Below are 20,477 nucleotides of genomic sequence, written 5' to 3' on the forward strand. Positions count from 1 at the left end.
TCAAATTATATATGAGAGTATAGCATGTCAAACTATAAAACAAGCAGAAGCTAATAACAGGGTAAGAGCTTTGTCCCCTAATGAATGGCTCGGCGAAAAGGATTTTACGGAGAGTACACAAAAATCCCTATTTCTCCTTCGCCTCATTGGGGGACACAGACCGTGGGACATCCCAAAGCAGTCCCTGAGTGGGTACAACATCAGATCAGACCCTGTGTAACCCTACTTACAAGTGCGCCACCGCGGTCTGCAGAGTCCGCCTGTCCAGACTCACATCTGCAGAGGTCTGGGAATTATAGTGCTTCAAGACTGCATGCGGACTGGACGAACCCGCAAGCTTCCAGGCGTGCTTTACCGATGCATGGTGCCTAGAGCCCAAAAAACCTCGATCGACAGAGTGGAGAGAAGTTAGGCTGACGTCTAACCCGAAAGGACTCCTGGATGGTGTAACGAATCCACCAGGCTAACATGGCCGATGAAACGGCTAAATCCTTCCTGTAACCATCAGGAAGCCTTCCTCTGACCGTCAGGAAGCCCAAATAAGGTCTCCAATCTTCGGAAGGATGCCGGGCACGATACGAACCTACTCAGAGTACTCACTTCGTCCAGAATATGGAGAACCCATCCCATTTTGAGGATTGGTGCTGAAAGAGATGAGGGAAGAAAGATGCCCTCGTAACATTGGGAATACAATACCACCATGGTAACAAGGGACAGGCATGGCCTGAGGACAACCTTGCCTTGATGGTAATAAGGAAAAAAGTCTGAAAGAACAGAGCGTCTAGCTCCGAAGACTTGTCAGGATGAGGAGATCGCAGAGAAAAAAGGGGCGACCTTCCCTGATAGTAAAGTCTGTCTGGATCAGAAAGTGTACTGTAAGACTCCCAGGACCCCCTTTTTTCTTTTTTTTCAGGCATGTGCAGTCTGCGCTGCCCTTCGAACTTACAGCGCAAGCGCCGGGGACATTCATGAAGGAAATGGAGGCAGCGCCCGGAGGCCCTGAATGATGGCTGGGAGGCGTTTGTGTCAGGGGGAAAAGCATGCCCCCCTGACAAAATAGAGGTATGGGGGTCAAATTATAAAAACTATTATTTCAGAGTTGGCAGGGACACCAACTAAGAGAGCCTTGACAGAATGCAGCATTAGTGCAGCAAAAGATGGCTCCTTCAGTTAAAAAAGCCTGGGGGAGGGGGGGGCACAGGTTCCCTTTAAGCTCCCAAAGATCTAGTGGTATGTGAAAGAAGGACCACATGGGAAAACTCCCTGCGAGAAAGTCCCTACTTACAATTTTGTTGCAATAAGACGGAAAAAGTACTAGCTCCACAAACAAAAGACCTAACGAGGTCCGAGCGGATTCCCAGGACCACTGGGGCCCTTCCTGCTTCCAAACGACTCTCGGAAGTAGGGGAAGAGGGGTTATGGAAACTAGTACCACGGAAGAACCAGAACATTCACTGAAATGGCTTTTGGATCTTGAGGCCGAACCATGAAAACGAGTACATTGGCGTTCAGTCTGGACACCATTCGATCTACATCTGGAGTGCCCCAGTGAAGGCAGATCTGATGGAAGACTTCTGGGTGAAGTTCTCACTCACTTGAGGCTGGACCCTGATGGCTGAAGAAGTCTACCGCCCACAGATCTACTCCTGGGATGTGTACTGCCGAGATCACCGAATGATAGATCTCGGCCCATCAGAGAATGTGAGGTACCTTGTCCATGATGCCTGACCGTGGGTACCTGCTAGATGATTGAAGTACGGCACAGCCATGGCATTATCCAATTGAATTCGGATGGGGTGACTCGCCAGAAGGCAGAGGAACTGCTGTAGGACTAGCCATATCGTTCGGATCTCCAGAACAAAGATTGGGAGAAGAAGGCTGGCATCGGAAGTCACTAATAATCATTGAACCGGGAAGGGATTCCCCTGGATGAGAAGCTCAGAGACTACAATCTGTAAACCTGTTTGACCTACAGAAAATGAGCGGAGCGAAGGAAACAGCTTCCATTGCTGTCACCATTTTTCCTCATGACCCTCCCAGCAAATCGAATGGAATGAGTGATCAAGTAAGTGAGTTCTGAGTTGAAGGGCCATGGCCTTGTCTCAAGGGAGAAATACCAACTCTTTGGAAGTGTGCAGGATCATCCTCAAATAGGATATCTGCTGGGCTGGAAAAGAGGAAAAACCTGTCTAGCTGAAGCTGCCAGCCCAGGAGAGAGAGGGTATAGCAATTGATATAGACGACTCAGCATAGTCCTGGAAGAGCGGCTAGAAAGTCGACTGGATAGGGCAGGAGGACCACGACTCTAGGTTGCAAGAGGAACATGACAGCCGCCATGACCCTTGCGAACAATCAGGGTGCGGTAGCAAGGCCGAAGGACAAGGTTGTGACTTGAAAATGCTGTTTGCAAAAGGGAAAGTGAAGGGATTTTTGAAGAGGGGACAAAAGGAATGCAAAGGTAAGCATCCCGAATCTCGGTGGATGCCAGAAACTCCACCCTTTTTTCGTTGAGGTAATGGCTGAGCGGAGGAACTCCATCAGAAGAAGGAGAACCTTGTCCAGCTTGGTAAAAGTTTGAGGTCCAGGATCGGTCTTACTTTTCGGTCCCCCTTTTTGGAACCAAGATCCCTAAGATCTAGACCATCCTGGACAATTCTTCCACTGCTGGTTGGGTCTATAGGAAATATGCGATCTTAGGGAGTGATGTCAGAGGCTTTTTGAACGCAGAGTACGCTTCCATACTCTGAGCTATAATGCCCTTCTGGGTATAATGGCATTTGTTGCTGACAGCGCCGCGCAACTAGCTGCATCCGAGAGGCGTGAACCAGCTAGCCTCCCGCTCAAGAAATTTGATTGACCAGCTGTACTGTCTTTGGGAAAAGGTTACTGGATGTGAATCAAAGTAGTTAAGGTCTCCGACTAGGAGACCATTGCTCTAGCAAACCATGCAGTGGCTAAGGAAGGGTAGACCACTCAACCCGAGGCTGCAAGACGGAACGAACCAGATTTGCCATCTGACAGTCCGCTGTAATTTTAATTGATGACCCATCGGGCAGGAATACTGGTAGACAAACCACAGGAGATTCTACCCGGTTAATCTGCCAAGTGGTAGAATGGGCGGCTGCATCCAGAAGGTCAAGAAAAGCCGTCTCTTGCTACCTCCGCTCTCTTTTGACAGTGCAGAGTTAAAATGATGAATCCTCGACCCGCCACCCCCTTAACAGGGAAGTGGAGAGGGATCGTCCGCCTTCTCGCATCATCTGCTAAATAGTGGAGATGCAGAGAGGGGTGCTCAGACGCCAAAAAAAAAAGGGTGCCACTGTACATCCACAGAGTTCAGGTCACCGGGTGGATAGGGCGGGTTCCGGTGTTAGGCCTGGCTGCAGAAGAGTATACATGGAGGCGACACTCCATGTGCTCGTCTATTGATGGTGTGGGGAGATCGGTGCCCTTTAAAAGGACCCGTCGCCCCTAAGAATCAGACCAGGCATGGCATCCCACATCGTAGGGGGTATAATGATGAATCCTCGACCCGCCACCCCCTTAACAGGGAAGTGGAGAGGGATCGTCCGCCTTCTCGCATCATCTGCTAAATAGTGGAGATGCAGAGAGGGGTGCTCAGACGCCAAAAAAAAAAGGGTGCCACTGTACATCCACAGAGTTCAGGTCACCGGGTGGATAGGGCGGGTTCCGGTGTTAGGCCTGGCTGCAGAAGAGTATACATGGAGGCGACACTCCATGTGCTCGTCTATTGATGGTGTGGGGAGATCGGTGCCCTTTAAAAGGACCCGTCGCCCATAAGAATCAGACCAGGCATGGCATCCCACATCGTAGGGGGTATACGTGGAGGGGACACCCCACGTGTTTGCATATTGTCTCCACGCCTGCAGAGGCTTCTGTCCAGTGAATCGCTTATTCGGACGCTCCCTATCCGGGTGAATGACAAATGCTCTGCGAGGTAGTCTCCTTATGAGGGACACTGCATGATCTAGAGTAGAACCGTAGCCCTCATCAATCTACAGAGATTGGTTGATGATATAAATAGGCAAATTCATTCTTTTCTGAAGCTCTGGCGAGTCCAGATCCAAGGCAGTATCCGATCCATGTCAGAGTCTTGTTCTCAGCAAATCATTGGTGAGGGAGATAAGGAAATGAAGCTTCCATTTTCTAGATGCCTGTACGTTTCTAGAATACTTGCGGCCCCTGCTAGCCAACGGCTCCCATGTAGGAAAGAAACCATGTATACCGGTCCTGCGAGCACTCCGAGCCACAAAGGGTTCACGGAGAGCTTCAATCTCTTGATCAGAGGAGCCATGGGATGTAGAAGTGATGAAGCCCACTCAGGGGAACTAGGTACTCTGGGATAAGCTGGGATCGGCGGCGGAGGGTTCCCGAGTTCATTTAGGGTGACCGGCTTTGGACTGGTCATGTGCCTTTAAGACAAGCGAATACTAGTCATGTGCCTTTAAGACCAGGTAATACTGGTCATGTGCCTTTAAGACCAGGGAATGCTAGTCAAATGTCTTTAAGACCAGGAAATGCTGGTCATGTGCCTTTAAGACAAGGGAATACTAGTCATGTGCCTTTAAGACCAAGAAATGCTGGTCATGTGCCTTTAAGACAAGGGAATACTAGTCATGTGCCTTTAAGACCAGGAAATGCTGGTCATGTGCTTTTAATACAAGGGAATACTAGTCATGTGCCTTTAAAACCAGAAAATGCTGGTCATGTGCCTTTTAGACCAGGGAATCTTGATCATGTGCCTTTAAACCCAGGGAATACTAGTCATGTGCCTTTAAGACCAGGAAATGCTGGTCATGTGCCTTTAATACAAGGGAATACTAGTCATGTGCCTTTAAACCCAGGGAATACTGGTCATGTGCCTCTAAGACCAGGAAATACTGGTCATGTACCTCCATTAAGACCGGGGAATAATATGGGTCATTCATGAAAGTACAGGAGGGAAGAGGGCAGTACTTTCTTACCTGGCTGCACAGTCGTTGTGCCCATTTAATGCAAAAGACCATCGCCCCTGCCGGCCGGGTGGACCAAGATGGCCACCGGGAGTTGCAGAGGTGATAAAGTCTCGCAGAGAGCGAAAGGAGCCATTTCGGGGGCGGGGCCACAGACACGATGTGGGCGGAGTCTCATGACTTCCATGAATAGGCCCAAGCCGGGGCCTAAATTTATGCAGCCGGCGGGAACAATACCAGAATAGAGGAGCATTGGGCCGAGAAAAGCGAACGCTCCCGTGCCAGACAGCAAACGCCAGAAAAGATGGGCTGAGCCGCCTTAGCGCACAATAGTGCGGGTGCGGCTTCCGGGATGCGGCCTACACATCGGCCGAAGCCGGTGGGTAAATTTTTGCAACCGGGCAGAGCGTTACCTTAGGGAGGTGAGCCACAAGGAAGCCACTGCAGGGGCCCATCACTGACTGGATCCACTCACCATCGGTGCGCGTCCCGGCATGGAGCCACCACGGATGACTGGGTTACAGCACCGAGAAAAGCGCGCACTGTGCTGTTCTGCTGCAGGTCAGGTATTGTAGCGTGGACGGTGCAGGGAAAAAGCAGTAACCCTCAATCCACCATTCCTTTGTTAGGGAGGTGGAGAGGAACTGTCCGCTCCTTGTGCCATCCACTTTAACAGTGGTGGGACAGAGGGGGCTGCTCGGACGCCAAAGAGAAGGAGCCTCTGTAGATCCATGGAGTTCAAGCCTCCTGGTGGACTGGGCAAGTTGTCCGGCAATAGGCCTGGCTTCAGGAGAGGATACATAGACGCGACACTCCATGTACTCACCCATTGTTTGTATGGGGAGATCGGGACCCAAAGGAACCGTCGCCCCTGAAGTGAGCTCAGGCATGGCTTCCCACATAGCAGGAGAGGGTACGGGGAGGCAACACTCCACGTTCTCGCCTGTTGATGGTTCGGGGGAGATCGGAGCCTTGAAAGGATCCGTCGCCCCCTTCACTCCGTTAATTAAAAAATAAAAATTTACGGAAAAGTAGAAAATAAAATAAAAATGATGGGGTCTGAACCAGACCCATGTGCCTCCTACAGATACTAAGCAAGAACTGGTTAGCTGAGAGCCAGCAGGAGGGTATATACTGCAGGGGAGGAGCTGAGAGCCAGCAGGAGGGTGTATACTGCAGGGGAGGAGCGAACTTTTTTTGTATCACTTAGTGTCAGCCTCCTATTGGCAGCAGCAGCATACACCCACGGTCTGTGTCCCCCAATGAGGCGAAGGAGAAATTTCAAAGTATAGCAGCATTATTCCGACGCGTTTTGACCAAAGTCTTAATCATGGCACGATTAAGACTTCGGTCGAAACACGTCGGAATAACGCTGCTATACGTTGAAATTTTTGCGTGACATGCTGTGAAATATTCATATGTTTCATATTTTGGAGTGGTGTACCATATTTTTAATGAAGAAATAAATAGAGACTGGTTTTACCTGCAATCCTGCTAGATTCAACTTACTTTTTTCTGTGGATCATATTATGCTATGGAGTATCTTATGGGACCATCAAGCTTTATGGAGCAGCATGTGGGGCATATTATTCTATGGAGCATCTTATGGGGCCATTATAACCTTTGTGCAGCATAATATGGGGCATATTTTTGTATGGGGCATCTTATGGGGCCCATCATGAACTATATGGAGCATTATATGGGGCTCCTGATTCAATATGGATATTCATATTATAGTGTGATTCCAGCCTTATACATAACATCCAAACGCACTTTCCATAGAAACAGTAGGCAGTAAATCCCTGTAGATTTTCCTAAGTAGTTGGTAGGGAATTCATTCCACGTACAAACAAGCCATCTGACAAGGCCAGGTCGTCTAGAGATAGGTCTAGGGTAGTGGAATGAGCCTGTGTCCACAGCCCAACCTAGCTCAGTATCAGAGCCATGCTCTACAATTGGCATGTGACTTATTGCACTGGAATTACATACTGGATACTGGAGTAATAGTATAAGCCACCAGAATAGAAATACTACATATTCACGTCACCACCCAGTGTCAGTCTGCCACCCAACATATATTACTGACCCTCCTGTACTGGACATCACATAGTACAAGTCACCACCCAGTGCCAGTCTGCCCCCCATCACAATGTTTTATTGACTCCGTAACGTAGCTATATAAGTAGGAGAAAAACTGGAGTAACCAATAAATAAGAAGATACAAAATTTATTTCAAAAAAATCAGAAAAAGACACATATTATAAAATTGTCAATCAGGACAAGAACACGGAAGTACATATAATAGTGAGGTGCACATGGGAGTTCAGAGGTAGTACATCTATCTAATTTACATTTGAATACTTGTCCATGTATTAGGTAAGTAGAACCAAAATAAGGCACAATAAATACAGCCCAAGTATGGTATAACAATGCGGGGATCCACAGAAGCAGTGAGAGCTATATAGCAAGTTTAAAGCCAAGAGTAAAGGTACCGTCACACTAAGTGACGCTGCAGCGATACCGACAACGATGTCGATCGCTGCAGCGTCGCTGTTTGGTCGCTGGAGAGCTGTCACACAGACAGCTCTCCAGTGACCAACGATCCCGAAGTCCCCGGGTAACCAGGGTAAACATCGGGTTACTAAGCGCAGGGCCGCGCTTAGTAACCCAATGTTTACCCTGGTTACCATTGTAAATGTAAAAAAACAAACACTACATACTTACATTCCCGGTGTCTGGTGATGTCCCTCGCCTTCAGCTTCCCGCACTGACTGAGCGCCGGCCGTAAAGTACAGCGGTGACGTCACCGCTGTGCTGTACTTTACGGCTGGCCGGCGCTCACAGTCAGTGCGGGAAGCTGACGGCGAGGGACGTGACCAGACACCGGGAATTTAAGTATCTAGTGTTTGTTTTTTTACATTTACAACGATAACCAGGGTAAACATCGGGTTACTAAGCGCGGCCCTGCGCTTAGTAACCCGATGTTTACCCTGGTTACCAGTGAAGACATCGCTGAATCGGCGTCACACACGCCGATTCAGCAATGTCTGCGGGAGATCCAGCGACAAAATAAAGTTCTGGACTTTCCCCAGCGACCAATGATCTCCCAGCAGGGGCCTGATCGTTGGTCGCTGTCACACAACGATTTCGTTAACGATATCGTTGCTACGTCACAAAAAGCAACGATATCGTTAACGATATCGTTATGTGTGACGGTACCTTAAGGCAAGATAAATCTATCAGGGTGAAACAACATAAATCGAGCCCAGCTATAGTTTGAATCACGTGGAGATCCGCAAAGAAGAGGGGCTGTATCATAGATTAAGGGCAAAACTTAGGACAGTTTCTGAGGATGAGGCGGATTTGCTCCACCAATGACCGATTTGAGAAACAAGCCCTCGACTTGAAAACTCGTTTTCAAGATAGAGGGTACAGTAACAGGTGTATAAAGAAAGGATATGACGGAGCAAGGAAGACCCCTCGTGGTGATCTGTTATATCCACGTAAAAAGGAAGCATTAACCGGCAGTGACTGTCAGAAAATTTGTTTTATCTCTACATTTAACCACGAATGGTATAAAATGAGAGACATTCTAGCGAAACATTGGGCCGTTCTTGGTGCTGAGTCCTCCCTGGGTCCCGCCATTGGCGACTTCCCACTGATGACATCAAGGAGATCTAAAAATTTGAATCATCTCCTCGTTAATAGCCACTATGTACCCAAAATGGCTAATCCTTTTGGTACCAAGGGCCCTATTCCGGGCTGCTTTCCCTGTGGCCACTGTCTCTCCTGCGCAAATGTCCTGCGCTGCTCCTCTTTTCAATCTTCAGACGGGTCACAACAATTTTCAGATAAGACAGCGAATATCCTGCGGTAGCAGTAATGTTATATACTACGCTACCTGCGGATGTTCTAAAATATATATAGGTTTGACCTCCAGAGAACTACGCATTCGCGTACGTGAGCATGTGCGGGACATTTGCGCGACCAAGACAGTGGTCGACCCCCTCCAATTAAAAACTATCCCCCGCCATTTTAGGGCATATCACAATTGTGATGCCAAAACATTGAAAATTAGGGGGATAGACATTATTCATCAAGGCATTAGAGGGGGTAATTACAAGAAAATCCTGGCCCAAAGAGAGGTAAAGTGGATTGTCAGGTTGGATATTGTGGCCCCCAAGGGCCTTAAGGTACCGTCACACTTAGCGACGCTGCAGCGATACCGACAACGATCCGGATCGCTGCAGCGTCGCTGTTTGGTCGCTGGAGAGCTGTCACACAGACCGCTCTCCAGCGACCAACAATGCCGGTAACCAGGGTAAACATCGGGTAACTAAGCGCAGGGCCGCGCTTAGTAACCCGATGTTTACCCTGGTTACCATCCTAAAAGTAAAAAAAAACAAACACTACATACTTACCTACAGCCGTCTGTCCTCCAGCGCTGTGCTCTGCACTCCTCCTGTACTGTCTGTGTGAGCACAGCGGCCGGAAAGCAGAGCGGTGACGTCACCGCTCTGCTTTCCGGCTGACCGACGCTCACAGCCAGTACAGGAGGAGAGCAGAGCACAGCGCTGGAGGACAGACGGCTGTAGGTAAGTATGCAGTGTTTGTTTTTTTTACTTTTAGCATGGTAACCAGGGTAAACATCGGGTTACTAAGCGCGGCCCTGCGCTTAGTTACCCGATGTTTACCCTGGTTACCAGCGAAGACATCGCTGAATCGGTGTCACACACGCCGATTCAGCGATGTCTGCGGGGAGTCCAGCGACCAAATAAAGTTCTGGACTTTCTTCCCCGACCAGCGACAGCACAGCAGGGGCCTGATCGCTGCTGCCTGTCACACTGGACGATATCGCTAGCGAGGACGCTGCAACGTCACGGATCGCTAGCGATATCGTCTAGTGTGACGGTACCTTTAATGAGTCTTTGAGCTTTGCTTCATTTCTATGAATAGTAAAGGTACCGTCACACTAAGCGACGCTGCAGCGATACCGACAACGATCCGGATCGCTGCAGCGTCGCTGTTTGGTCGCTGGAGAGCTGTCACACAGACAGCTCTCCAGCGACCAACGATGCCGAAGTCCCCGGGTAACCAGGGTAAACATCGGGTTACTAAGCGCAGGGCCGCGCTTAGTAACCCGATGTTTACCCTGGTTACCAGCGTTAAAGTAAAAAAAACAACCGCTACATACTTACCTACCGCTGTCTGTCCTCGGCGCTCTGCACTCCTCCTGTACTGGCTGTGAGCGCCGGGCAGCCGGAAAGCAGAGCGGTGACGTCACCGCTCTGCTTTCCGGCCGCTATGCTCACAGCCAGACCAGAGAAGCAGAGCGCCGAGGACAGACAGCGGTAGGTAAGTATGTAGCGGTTGTTTTTTTTTTCACTTTAACGCTGGTAACCAGGGTAAACATCGGGTTACTAAGCGCGGCCCTGCGCTTAGTAACCCGATGTTTACCCTGGTTACCAGCGAAGACATCGCTGAATCGGTGTCACAAACGCCGATTCAGGGATGTCTGCGGGGAGTCCAGCGACCAAACAAAGTTCTGGACTTTCTTCCCCGACCAGCGACAGCACAGCAGGGGCCTGATCGCTGCTGCCTGTCACACTGGACGATATCGCTAGCGAGGACGCTGCAACGTCACGGATCGCTAGCGATATCGTCTAGTGTGACGGTACCTTTAGTCTCTCTTCCTCTCCTGATTTATGCTCATATATTTACCCATTGGTGGCTCTTTTGTGTGTGGTTTTATTTCTATTGTTTTAACTCTTTCTATATATTCCCTTTTTTTTATCTTTAGCTTTATTTTTATGTGGTTATGCGTCTCTTTATTGGACCGTGCAAGTCATCACTGAAAACAAGCGGAGAAATATATTGTGCCATCATCTTTTTATACTTATATAGTATACTGTTCTCTTTTTATATCAGAATTTGTATGCCATCTTATTATATTGATAACATGTATGGATTTTATGTGTACCAACATGATTTGATATTCTGGCACATTTTACATGTTCAGATACCTTCCTTCTGTTTATATGCGGCCGTGCACGCTGTTGTCCCCTGCGTCTGGCATTCAGTCGGGCGTCTCTACCGGCCTCCTGTGTATGACCCAGGTGAATTTATCACCGGCGCATGCGCAGTGACGCCTGACGCTCTGTCTGGATGCTAGGACCTGCGGGGACACACTGCGCACACGCCGACAGCGCCGCTTCTCATAGGGTGATCACAACCATGTGATACACCTCGTGACCTATTGTCATGGCAATATAAGGTCCTTCTATTCACACAAACAACACACCCCCTGAGGAAGTGTCTTGTATATGGGGTCACCCGCCATCATTTGGGGCTCACTACCATCTTAGTAGTGTTGTGCACTGGGCCTGGTAAGTTTTGCCCTTAACCCCTTTCTGACCTCGGACGGGATAGTACGTCCGAGGTCAGATCCCCTGCTTTGATGCGGGCTCCGGCGGTGAGCCCGCATCAAAGCCGGGACATGTCAGCTGTTTTGAACAGCTGACATGTGCCCGTAATAGGCGCGAGCAGAATCGCAATCTGCCTGCGCCTATTAACTAGTTAAATGCCGCTGTCAAACGCAGGCAGCAGCATTTAACCACCGCTTCCGGCCGGGCGGCCGGAAATGACGTCATTGCCGACCCCCGTCACATGATCGGGGATCGGCGATGCTTCAGAATTGTAACCATAGAGGTCCTTGAGACCTCTATGGTTACTGATTGCCGGTGGCTGTGAGCGCCACCCTGTGGTCGGCGCTCACAGCACACCTGATTTTCAGCTACATAGCAGCGAACAGCAGATTGCTGCTATGTAGCAGAGGCGATCGTGCTGTGCCTGCTTCTAGCCTCCCATGGAGGCTATTGAAGCATGACAAAAGTAAAAAAAAAAAAGTTAAAAAAAATGTGAAAAAAATAAAAAAAATATAAAAGTTTAAATCACCCCCCTTTCACCCCAATCAAAATAAATCAATAAAATATCAAATCTACGCATATTTGGTATCGCCGCACTCAGAATCGCCCGATCAACTAAAAAAAAAAAAAACATTAACCTGATCACTAAACAGCGTAGCGAGAAAAAAATTCTAAACGCCAGAATTACGTTTTTTTGGTCGCCGCGACATTGCATTAAAATGCAATAACGGGCGATTAAAAGAACATATCTGCACCAAAATGCTATCATTAAGAACGTCATGTCGGCACGCAAAAAATAAGCCCTCAACCGACCCCAGATCATGAAAAATGGAGACGCTACGGGTATCGGAAAATGGCGCAATTTTTTTTTTTTTTTTAGCAAAGTTTGGAATTTTTTTTCATCACTTAGGTAAAAAATAACCTAGTCATATTAAGTGTCTATGAACTCATATTGACCTGGAGAATCATAATGGCAGGTCAGTTTTAGCATTTAGTGAACCTAGCAAAAAAGCCAAACAAAAAACAAGTGTGGGATTGCACTTTTTTTGCAATTTCACCGCACTTGGAATTTTTTTCCCGTTTTCTAGTACACGACATGCTAAAACCAATGATGTCGTTCAAAAGTACAACTCGTCCCGCAAAAAATGAGCCCTCACATGGCCAAATTCACGGAAAATAAAAAAGTTATGGCTCTGGGAAGGAGAGGAGTGAAAAACGAAAAATCCCAAGGTAATGAAGGGGTTAATCTATGGTACAGCCCCTCTTCTTTGCGGATCTCCACGTGATTCAAACTATAGCTGGGCTCGATTTATGTTGATTCACCCTGATTTATCTTGCCTTACTCTTAGTGACCGAGCCAAATTTTTGAAATCTGACCAGTGTCACTTTATGTGGTAATAACTCTGCAATGCTTCAACAAATCCCAGTGATTTTGAGATTGTTTTTTCGTGACACATTATACTTTATGATAATGGTAAATTTTGTTCAACATTTTTTGTGTTTATTTATAAAAAATATCAAAAATTTGAGAAAAATATTAAAAAATTAGCAATTTTCTAAATTTGAATGATTATCCCTTTAATCCAGATGGTCATACCACAGCAAACCATTAATAAATAACATTTCCCACATGTCTGCTTTACATCAGCACCATTTGTAAAATATTATTTTATTTTGTTAGCAGTTTAGGAGGTTTAAAAATGTAGCAGCAATTTTTCATTTTTTCAAAGAAATTTACAAAATTTATTTTTTTAGGGACTTATCCATGTTTGAAGTGACTTTAGGGGTCCCATATATTGGGAAACCCACAAACGTGATACCATTTTAAAAACAGCACCCCTAAACATATTGAAAACTGCTGTCAGGTAGTTTATTAACCCTTCAGGTGCTTTACAGGAATTAATGCAAAGTGGCATGACAGAAATGAAAATGTGTATTTTTACCACCTAAATGCCTCTAACTTCTAAACAGATTACTATAGCCGTCAGACTCTAAGGCCACTATTTGGCCATGAATTGCCATGGCAAACATCAGGACAACAAAATCATGATATGAGGGTACCAATTGGGACAAAGAAGAAGCCCCCACGCTCTGTTAACCATTTATAATGATGTAGTCACTATTGACAGCAGCATCTAAGGGGTTAAACAGATTTGGATGGTGCAAATACTGATCGTGGCTGATACAGCAAGTTGTCAGCTATAGTGTACAACCAACAGATGCTGGATTGTTATCTGTATGGGGAGGCTATTCTCTTATATCTCAGGTCAGTTAAAAGACGTATTGGCGGTCATTAAGGGGTTAAACTTGCTATATAGCTCTCACTGCTTCTGTGGATCCCCGCATTGTTATACCATACTTGGGCTGTATTTATTGTGCCTTATTTTGGTTCTACTTACCTAATACATGGACAAGTATTCAAATGTAAATTAGATAGATGTACTACCTCTGAACTCCCATGTGCACCTCACTATTACGTGTTCTTGTCCTGATTGACAATTTTATAATATGTGTTTTTTTTCTGATTTTTTGAAATAAATGTTGTACCTTCTTACTTATTTATTGGCTACTCCAGTTTTTCTCCTACTTATATACCCCCACCATATATTACTGACCCCCCTGCCCCGGACATCACATAGTACATGTCACCACCCAGTGCCAGTCTGCCACCCACCATATATTACTGACCCTCCTGCTCTGTATATCACATAGTACTAGTCACCACCCAGTGCCAGTCTGCCCACACCATATATTACTGACCCTCCTGCCCCGGACATCACATAGTACAAGTCACCACCCAGTGCCAGTCTGCCGCCCACCATATATTACTGACCCTCCTGCCCGGACATCACATAGTAATAGTCACCACCCAGTGCCAGTCTGCCGCCCACCATATATTACTGACCCTCCTACCCGGACATCACATAGTAATAGTCACCACCCGATGCCAGTCTGCCGCCCACCATATATTACTGACCCTCCTGCCCGGACATCACATAGTAATAGTCACCACCCAGTGCCAGTCTACCACCCACCATATATTACTGACCCTCCTGCCCGGACATCACATAGTAATAGTCACCACCCAGTGCCAGTCTGCCGCCCACCATATATTACTGACCCTCCTGCCCGGACATCACATAGTACAAGTCACCACCCAGTGCCAGTCTGCCGCCCACCATATATTACTGATCCTCCTGCCCCGGACATCGCATAGTACAAGTCACCACCCAGTGCCAGTCTGCCGCCCACCATTACTGACCCTCCTGCCCGGACATCACATAGTAATAGTCACCACCCAGTGCCAGTCTGCCGCCCACCATATATTACTGACCCTCCTACCCGGACATCACATAGTAATAGTCACCACCCGATGCCAGTCTGCCGCCCACCATATATTACTGACCCTCCTGCCCGGACATCACATAGTAATAGTCACCACCCAGTGCCAGTCTGCCGCCCACCATATATTACTGACCCTCCTGCCCGGACATCACATAGTAATAGTCACCACACAGTGCCAGTCTGCCACCCACCATATATTACTGACCCTCCTGCCCCGGACATCACATAGTACAAGTCACCACCCAGTGCCAGTCTGCCACCCACCATATATTACTGACCCTCCTGCCCCGGACATCACATAGTAATAGTCACCACCCAGTGCCAGTCTGCCGCCCACCATTACTGACCCTCCTGCCCGGACATCACATAGCACTAGTCACCACCCAGTGCCAGTCTGCCGCCCACCATATATTACTGACCCTCCTGCCCGGACATCACATAGTAATAGTCACCACCCAGTGCCAGTCTACCACCCACCATATATTACTGACCCTCCTGCCCGGACATCACATAGTAATAGTCACCACCCAGTGCCAGTCTACCACCCACCATATATTACTGACCCTCCTGCCCGGACATCACATAGTAATAGTCACCACCCAGTGCCAGTCTGCCGCCCACCATATATTACTGACCCTCCTGCCCGGACATCACATAGTACAAGTCACCACCCAGTGCCAGTCTGCCGCCCACCATATATTACTGATCCTCCTGCCCCGGACATCGCATAGTACAAGTCACCACCCAGTGCCAGTCTGCCGCCCACCATATATTACTGACCCTCCTGCCCGGACATCACATAGTAATAGTCACCACCCAGTGCCAGTCTACCACCCACCATATATTACTGACCCTCCTGCCCGGACATCACATAGTAATAGTCACCACCCAGTGCCAGTCTGCCGCCCACCATATATTACTGACCCTCCTGCCCGGACATCACATAGTACAAGTCACCACCCAGTGCCAGTCTGCCGCCCACCATATATTACTGATCCTCCTGCCCCGGACATCGCATAGTACAAGTCACCACCCAGTGCCAGTCTGCCGCCCACCATTACTGACCCTCCTGCCCGGACATCACATAGTAATAGTCACCACCCAGTGCCAGTCTGCCGCCCACCATATATTACTGACCCTCCTACCCGGACATCACATAGTAATAGTCACCACCCGATGCCAGTCTGCCGCCCACCATATATTACTGACCCTCCTGCCCGGACATCACATAGTAATAGTCACCACCCAGTGCCAGTCTGCCGCCCACCATATATTACTGACCCTCCTGCCCGGACATCACATAGTAATAGTCACCACCCAGTGCCAGTCTGCCACCCACCATATATTACTGACCCTCCTGCCCCGTACATCACATAGTACAAGTCACCACCCAGTGCCAGTCTGCCACCCACCATATATTACTGACCCTCCTGCCCCGGACATCACATAGTAATAGTCACCACCCAGTGCCAGTCTGCCGCCCACCATTACTGACCCTCCTGCCCGGACATCACATAGCACTAGTCACCACCCAGTGCCAGTCTGCCGCCCACCATATATTACTGACCCTCCTGCCCCGGACATCACATAGTACAAGTCACCACCCAGTGCCAGTCTGCCACCCACCATATATTACTGACCCTCCTGCCCCGGACATCACATAGTAATAGTCACCACCCAGTGCCAGTGTGCCACCCACCATATATTACTGACCCTCCTGCCCCGGACATCACATAGTAATAGTCACCACCCGATGCCAGTCTGCCCCCACCATTACTGACCCTCCTGCCCGGACATCACATAGCACTAGTCACCACCCAGTGCCAGTCTGCCGCCCACCATATATTACTGACCCTCCTGCCCCGGACATCACATAGTACAAGTCACCACCCAGTGCCAGTCTGCCACCCACCATATATTACTGACCCTCCTACCCGGACATCACATAGTACAAGTCACCACCCAGTGCCAGTCTGCCACCCACCATATATTACTGACCCTCCTACCCGGACATCACATAGTACAAGTCACCACCCAGTTCCAGTCTGCCGCCACCATATATTACTGACCCTCCTGCCCGGACATCACATAGTAATAGTCACACCACCCAGTGCCAGTCTGCCACCCACCATATATTACTGACCCTCCTGCCCCGGACATCACATAGTACAAGTCACCACCCAGTGCCAGTCTGCCTCCACCATATATTACTGACCCTCCTGCCCGGACATCACATAGTAATAGTCACCACCCAGTGCCAGTCTGCCCCCACCATATATTACTGATCCTCCTGCCCGGACATCACATAGTAATAGTCACCACCCAGTGCCAGTCTGCCCCCACCATATATTACTGACCCTCCTACCCGGACATCACATAGTAATAGTCACCACCCGATGCCAGTCTGCCACCCACCATATATTACTGACCCTCCTGCCCGGACATCACATAGTAATAGTCACCACCCAGTGCCACTCTGCCACCCACCATATATTACTGACCCTCCTGCCCGGACATCACATAGTAATAGTCACACCACCCAGTGCCAGTCTGCCACCCACCATATATTAATGACCCTCCTGCCCCGGACATCACATAGTACAAGTCACCACCCAGTGCCAGTCTGCCTCCACCATATATTACTGACCCTCCTGCCCGGACATCACATAGTAATAGTCACACCACCCAGTGAAAGTCTGCCCCCACCATATATTACTGACCCTCCTGCCCGGGACATCACATAGTAATAGTCACCACCCAGTGCCAGTCTGCCCCCACCATATATTACTGACCCTCCTGCCCGGACATCACATAGTAATAGTCACCACCCAGTGCCAGTCTGCCCCCACCATATATTACTGACCCTCCTGCCCCGGACATCACATAGTAATAGTCACACCACCCAGTGCCAGTCTGCCCCACCATATATTACTGACCCTCCTGCCCCGGACATCACATAGTAATAGTCACCACCCGATGCCAGTCTGCCGCCACCATATATTACTGACCCTCCTGCCCGGACATCACATAGTAATAGTCACCACCCAGTGCCAGTCTGCCGCCCACCATATATTACTGACCCTCCTGCCCCGGACATCACATAGTAATAGTCACCACCCAGTGCCAGTCTGCCCCCACCATATATTACTGACCCTCCTGCCCGGACATCACATAGTAATAGTCACCACCCAGTGCCAGTCTGCCCCCACCATATATTACTGACCCTCCTGCCCCGGACATCACATAGTAATAGTCACACCACCCAGTGCCAGTCTGCCGCCCACCATATATTACTGACCCTCCTGCCCCGGACATCACATAGTAATAGTCACCACCCAGTGCCAGTCTGCCGCCACCATATATTACTGACCCTCCTGCCCCGGACATCACATAGTAATAGTCACCACCCAGTGCCAGTCTGCCGCCCACCATATATTACTGACCCTCCTGCCCGGACATCACATAGTAATAGTCACCACCCAGTGCCAGTCTGCCCCCACCATATATTACTGACCCTCCTGCCCCGGACATCACATAGTACAAGTCACCACCCAGTGCCAGTCTGCCACCCACCATATATTACTGACCCTCCTGCCCGGGACATCACATAGTAATAGTCACCACCCAGTGCCAGTCTGCCGCCCACCATATATTACTGACCCTCCTGCCCCGGACATCACATAGTAATAGTCACCACCCAGTGCCAGTCTGCCGCCCACCATATATTACTGACCCTCCTGCCCGGACATCACATAGTAATAGTCACACCACCCAGTGCCAGTCTGCCGCCCACCATATATTACTGACCCTCCTGCCCGGACATCACATAGTAATAGTCACACCACCCAGTGCCAGTCTGCCCCCACCATATATTACTGACCCTCCTGCCCGGACATCACATAGTAATAGTCACCACCCAGTGCCAGTCTGCCGCCACCATATATTACTGACCCTCCTGCCCGGACATCACATAGTAATAGTCACACCACCCAGTGCCAGTCTGCCCCCACCATATATTACTGACCCTCCTGCCCGGACATCACATAGTAATAGTCACCACCCAGTGCCAGTCTGCCCCCACCATATATTACTGACCCTCCTGCCCGGACATCACATAGTAATAGTCACCACCCAGTGCCAGTCTGCCCCCACCATATATTACTGACCCTCCTGCCCGGACATCACATAGTAATAGTCACACCACCCAGTGCCAGTCTGCCCCCACCATATATTACTGACCCTCCTGCCCGGACATCACATAGTAATAGTCACCACCCAGTGCCAGTCTGCCGCCACCATATATTACTGACCCTCCTGCCCGGACATCACATAGTAATAGTCACACCACCCAGTGCCAGTCTGCCCCCACCATATATTACTGACCCTCCTGCCCGGACATCACATAGTAATAGTCACCACCCAGTGCCAGTCTGCCCCCACCATATATTACTGACCCTCCTGCCCGGACATCACATAGTAATAGTCACCACCCAGTGCCAGTGTGCCCCCCGTGCCCTGCTGGATGCCCATGCTGCGGAGAGACTGACACTTCATACTTACTCCAACTTCTTGAACGTCTCCTTCCCTCCGGCCACGTAGCACTCCCCGGGCTGCAGGTCCTCCAGAGAGGTGACCCTGTGGCCACTTTTTGGGGTGTAGATGTTCCGCACCGCCCCGAATGGCGCCTGCACCCTGCCAGTGACATCCTTCAGGAAGACATCAAACGTGCCCACCCGCTTCTCGTGGATCAGCATGCGGCGGCCGCGGTAGAAGGGGTCCCCATTCCGGTACACGTGCACCGCCTTCACTGCGGGCTGCTGTGCCAGGGGAGCCAGGCTGCGCCCCCCACTGGCTGCTACCGGCTGCATCCTTCCAGGCGGGGAGTGGGCCAGTGCTGGCGAGACCGGGCTGCCGTCCTGCATGTGCCCGTGCGACCTCTGCCAACTAACTGCCTGCCTCACATCACTACATGCAGGCACCTCCCGTGCCCGCCGTACAGTGCCACCTGCTGCGCCCTCCTCCCACCACACCTGTTGTACTGGGCTCCGGCCCCCGCCAGCGTTATACCGAGGAGCCCGAACCGCCGCCTCCCTCCCACAGCGCTACAATTCGCCGCTTCGTGATGCTTCACGTGGTCGCCAGGGCAACCGCACAAGTCTGCCCACGTGACGCGCGGCCAGTCACGCCCCCTAGAGTGTGCCTGTATACATTGCGCTGTGTGGACGGGACTGGGGTCGTTATATATAGAGGGGGCGTCTGTCCTGGTGGGAAATCCTCGGTGGGAGTACTGGTATTATTCCCTGGATTACTAGCAGCAGAGTATTACCAGGTGCAGCGGCCGTGCCCGTGTTATCTGCAGCAGCAGCGATCCTGCCATTGTGAGCAGCATTATTGCTACTATTGGTATTATTACCGTCTGTGGTCATGAAACGCGACCACCGATCTGTCACTCACCCCACTCCTGCTAATGCCCCACAGACAGTCCTCACCCCACTCCTGCTAACGCCCCACAGACAGTCCTCACCCCAATCCTGCTAATGCCCCACAGACAGTCCTCACCCCAATCCTGCTAACACCCCACAGACAGTCCTCACCCCACTCCTGCTAACGCCCCACAGACAGTCCTCACCCCAATCCTGCTAACGCCCCACAGACAGTCCTCACCCCACTCCTGCTAATGCCCCACAGACAGTCCTCACCCCAATCCTGCTAATGCCCCACAGACAGTCCTCAC

At 49.8% G+C, this 20,477-nt stretch overlaps 1 protein-coding gene across 4 annotated transcripts in view; it reads right to left on the reverse strand.

The window, feature by feature from the left end:
• Positions 1–19,883, reverse strand: part of DCDC2 (doublecortin domain containing 2) — a 235,344-nt gene extending 215,461 nt beyond the window's left edge. For all 4 annotated transcript variants that reach the window (XM_069730878.1, XM_069730876.1, XM_069730877.1 and 1 more), the window contains exon 1: positions 19,304–19,883. In XM_069730878.1, coding sequence (XP_069586979.1) covers positions 19,304–19,665 — 362 coding nt within the window. In that variant the 5' untranslated portion in view covers positions 19,666–19,883. The remainder of the gene's footprint in view (positions 1–19,303) is intronic.
• Between the last annotated feature and the right edge of the window lie 594 nt (positions 19,884–20,477).

The sequence above is a fragment of the Ranitomeya imitator genome, chromosome 6, assembly GCF_032444005.1.
Source record: "Ranitomeya imitator isolate aRanImi1 chromosome 6, aRanImi1.pri, whole genome shotgun sequence".
In the NCBI taxonomy this organism is placed as follows: Eukaryota; Metazoa; Chordata; class Amphibia; order Anura; family Dendrobatidae; genus Ranitomeya; species Ranitomeya imitator.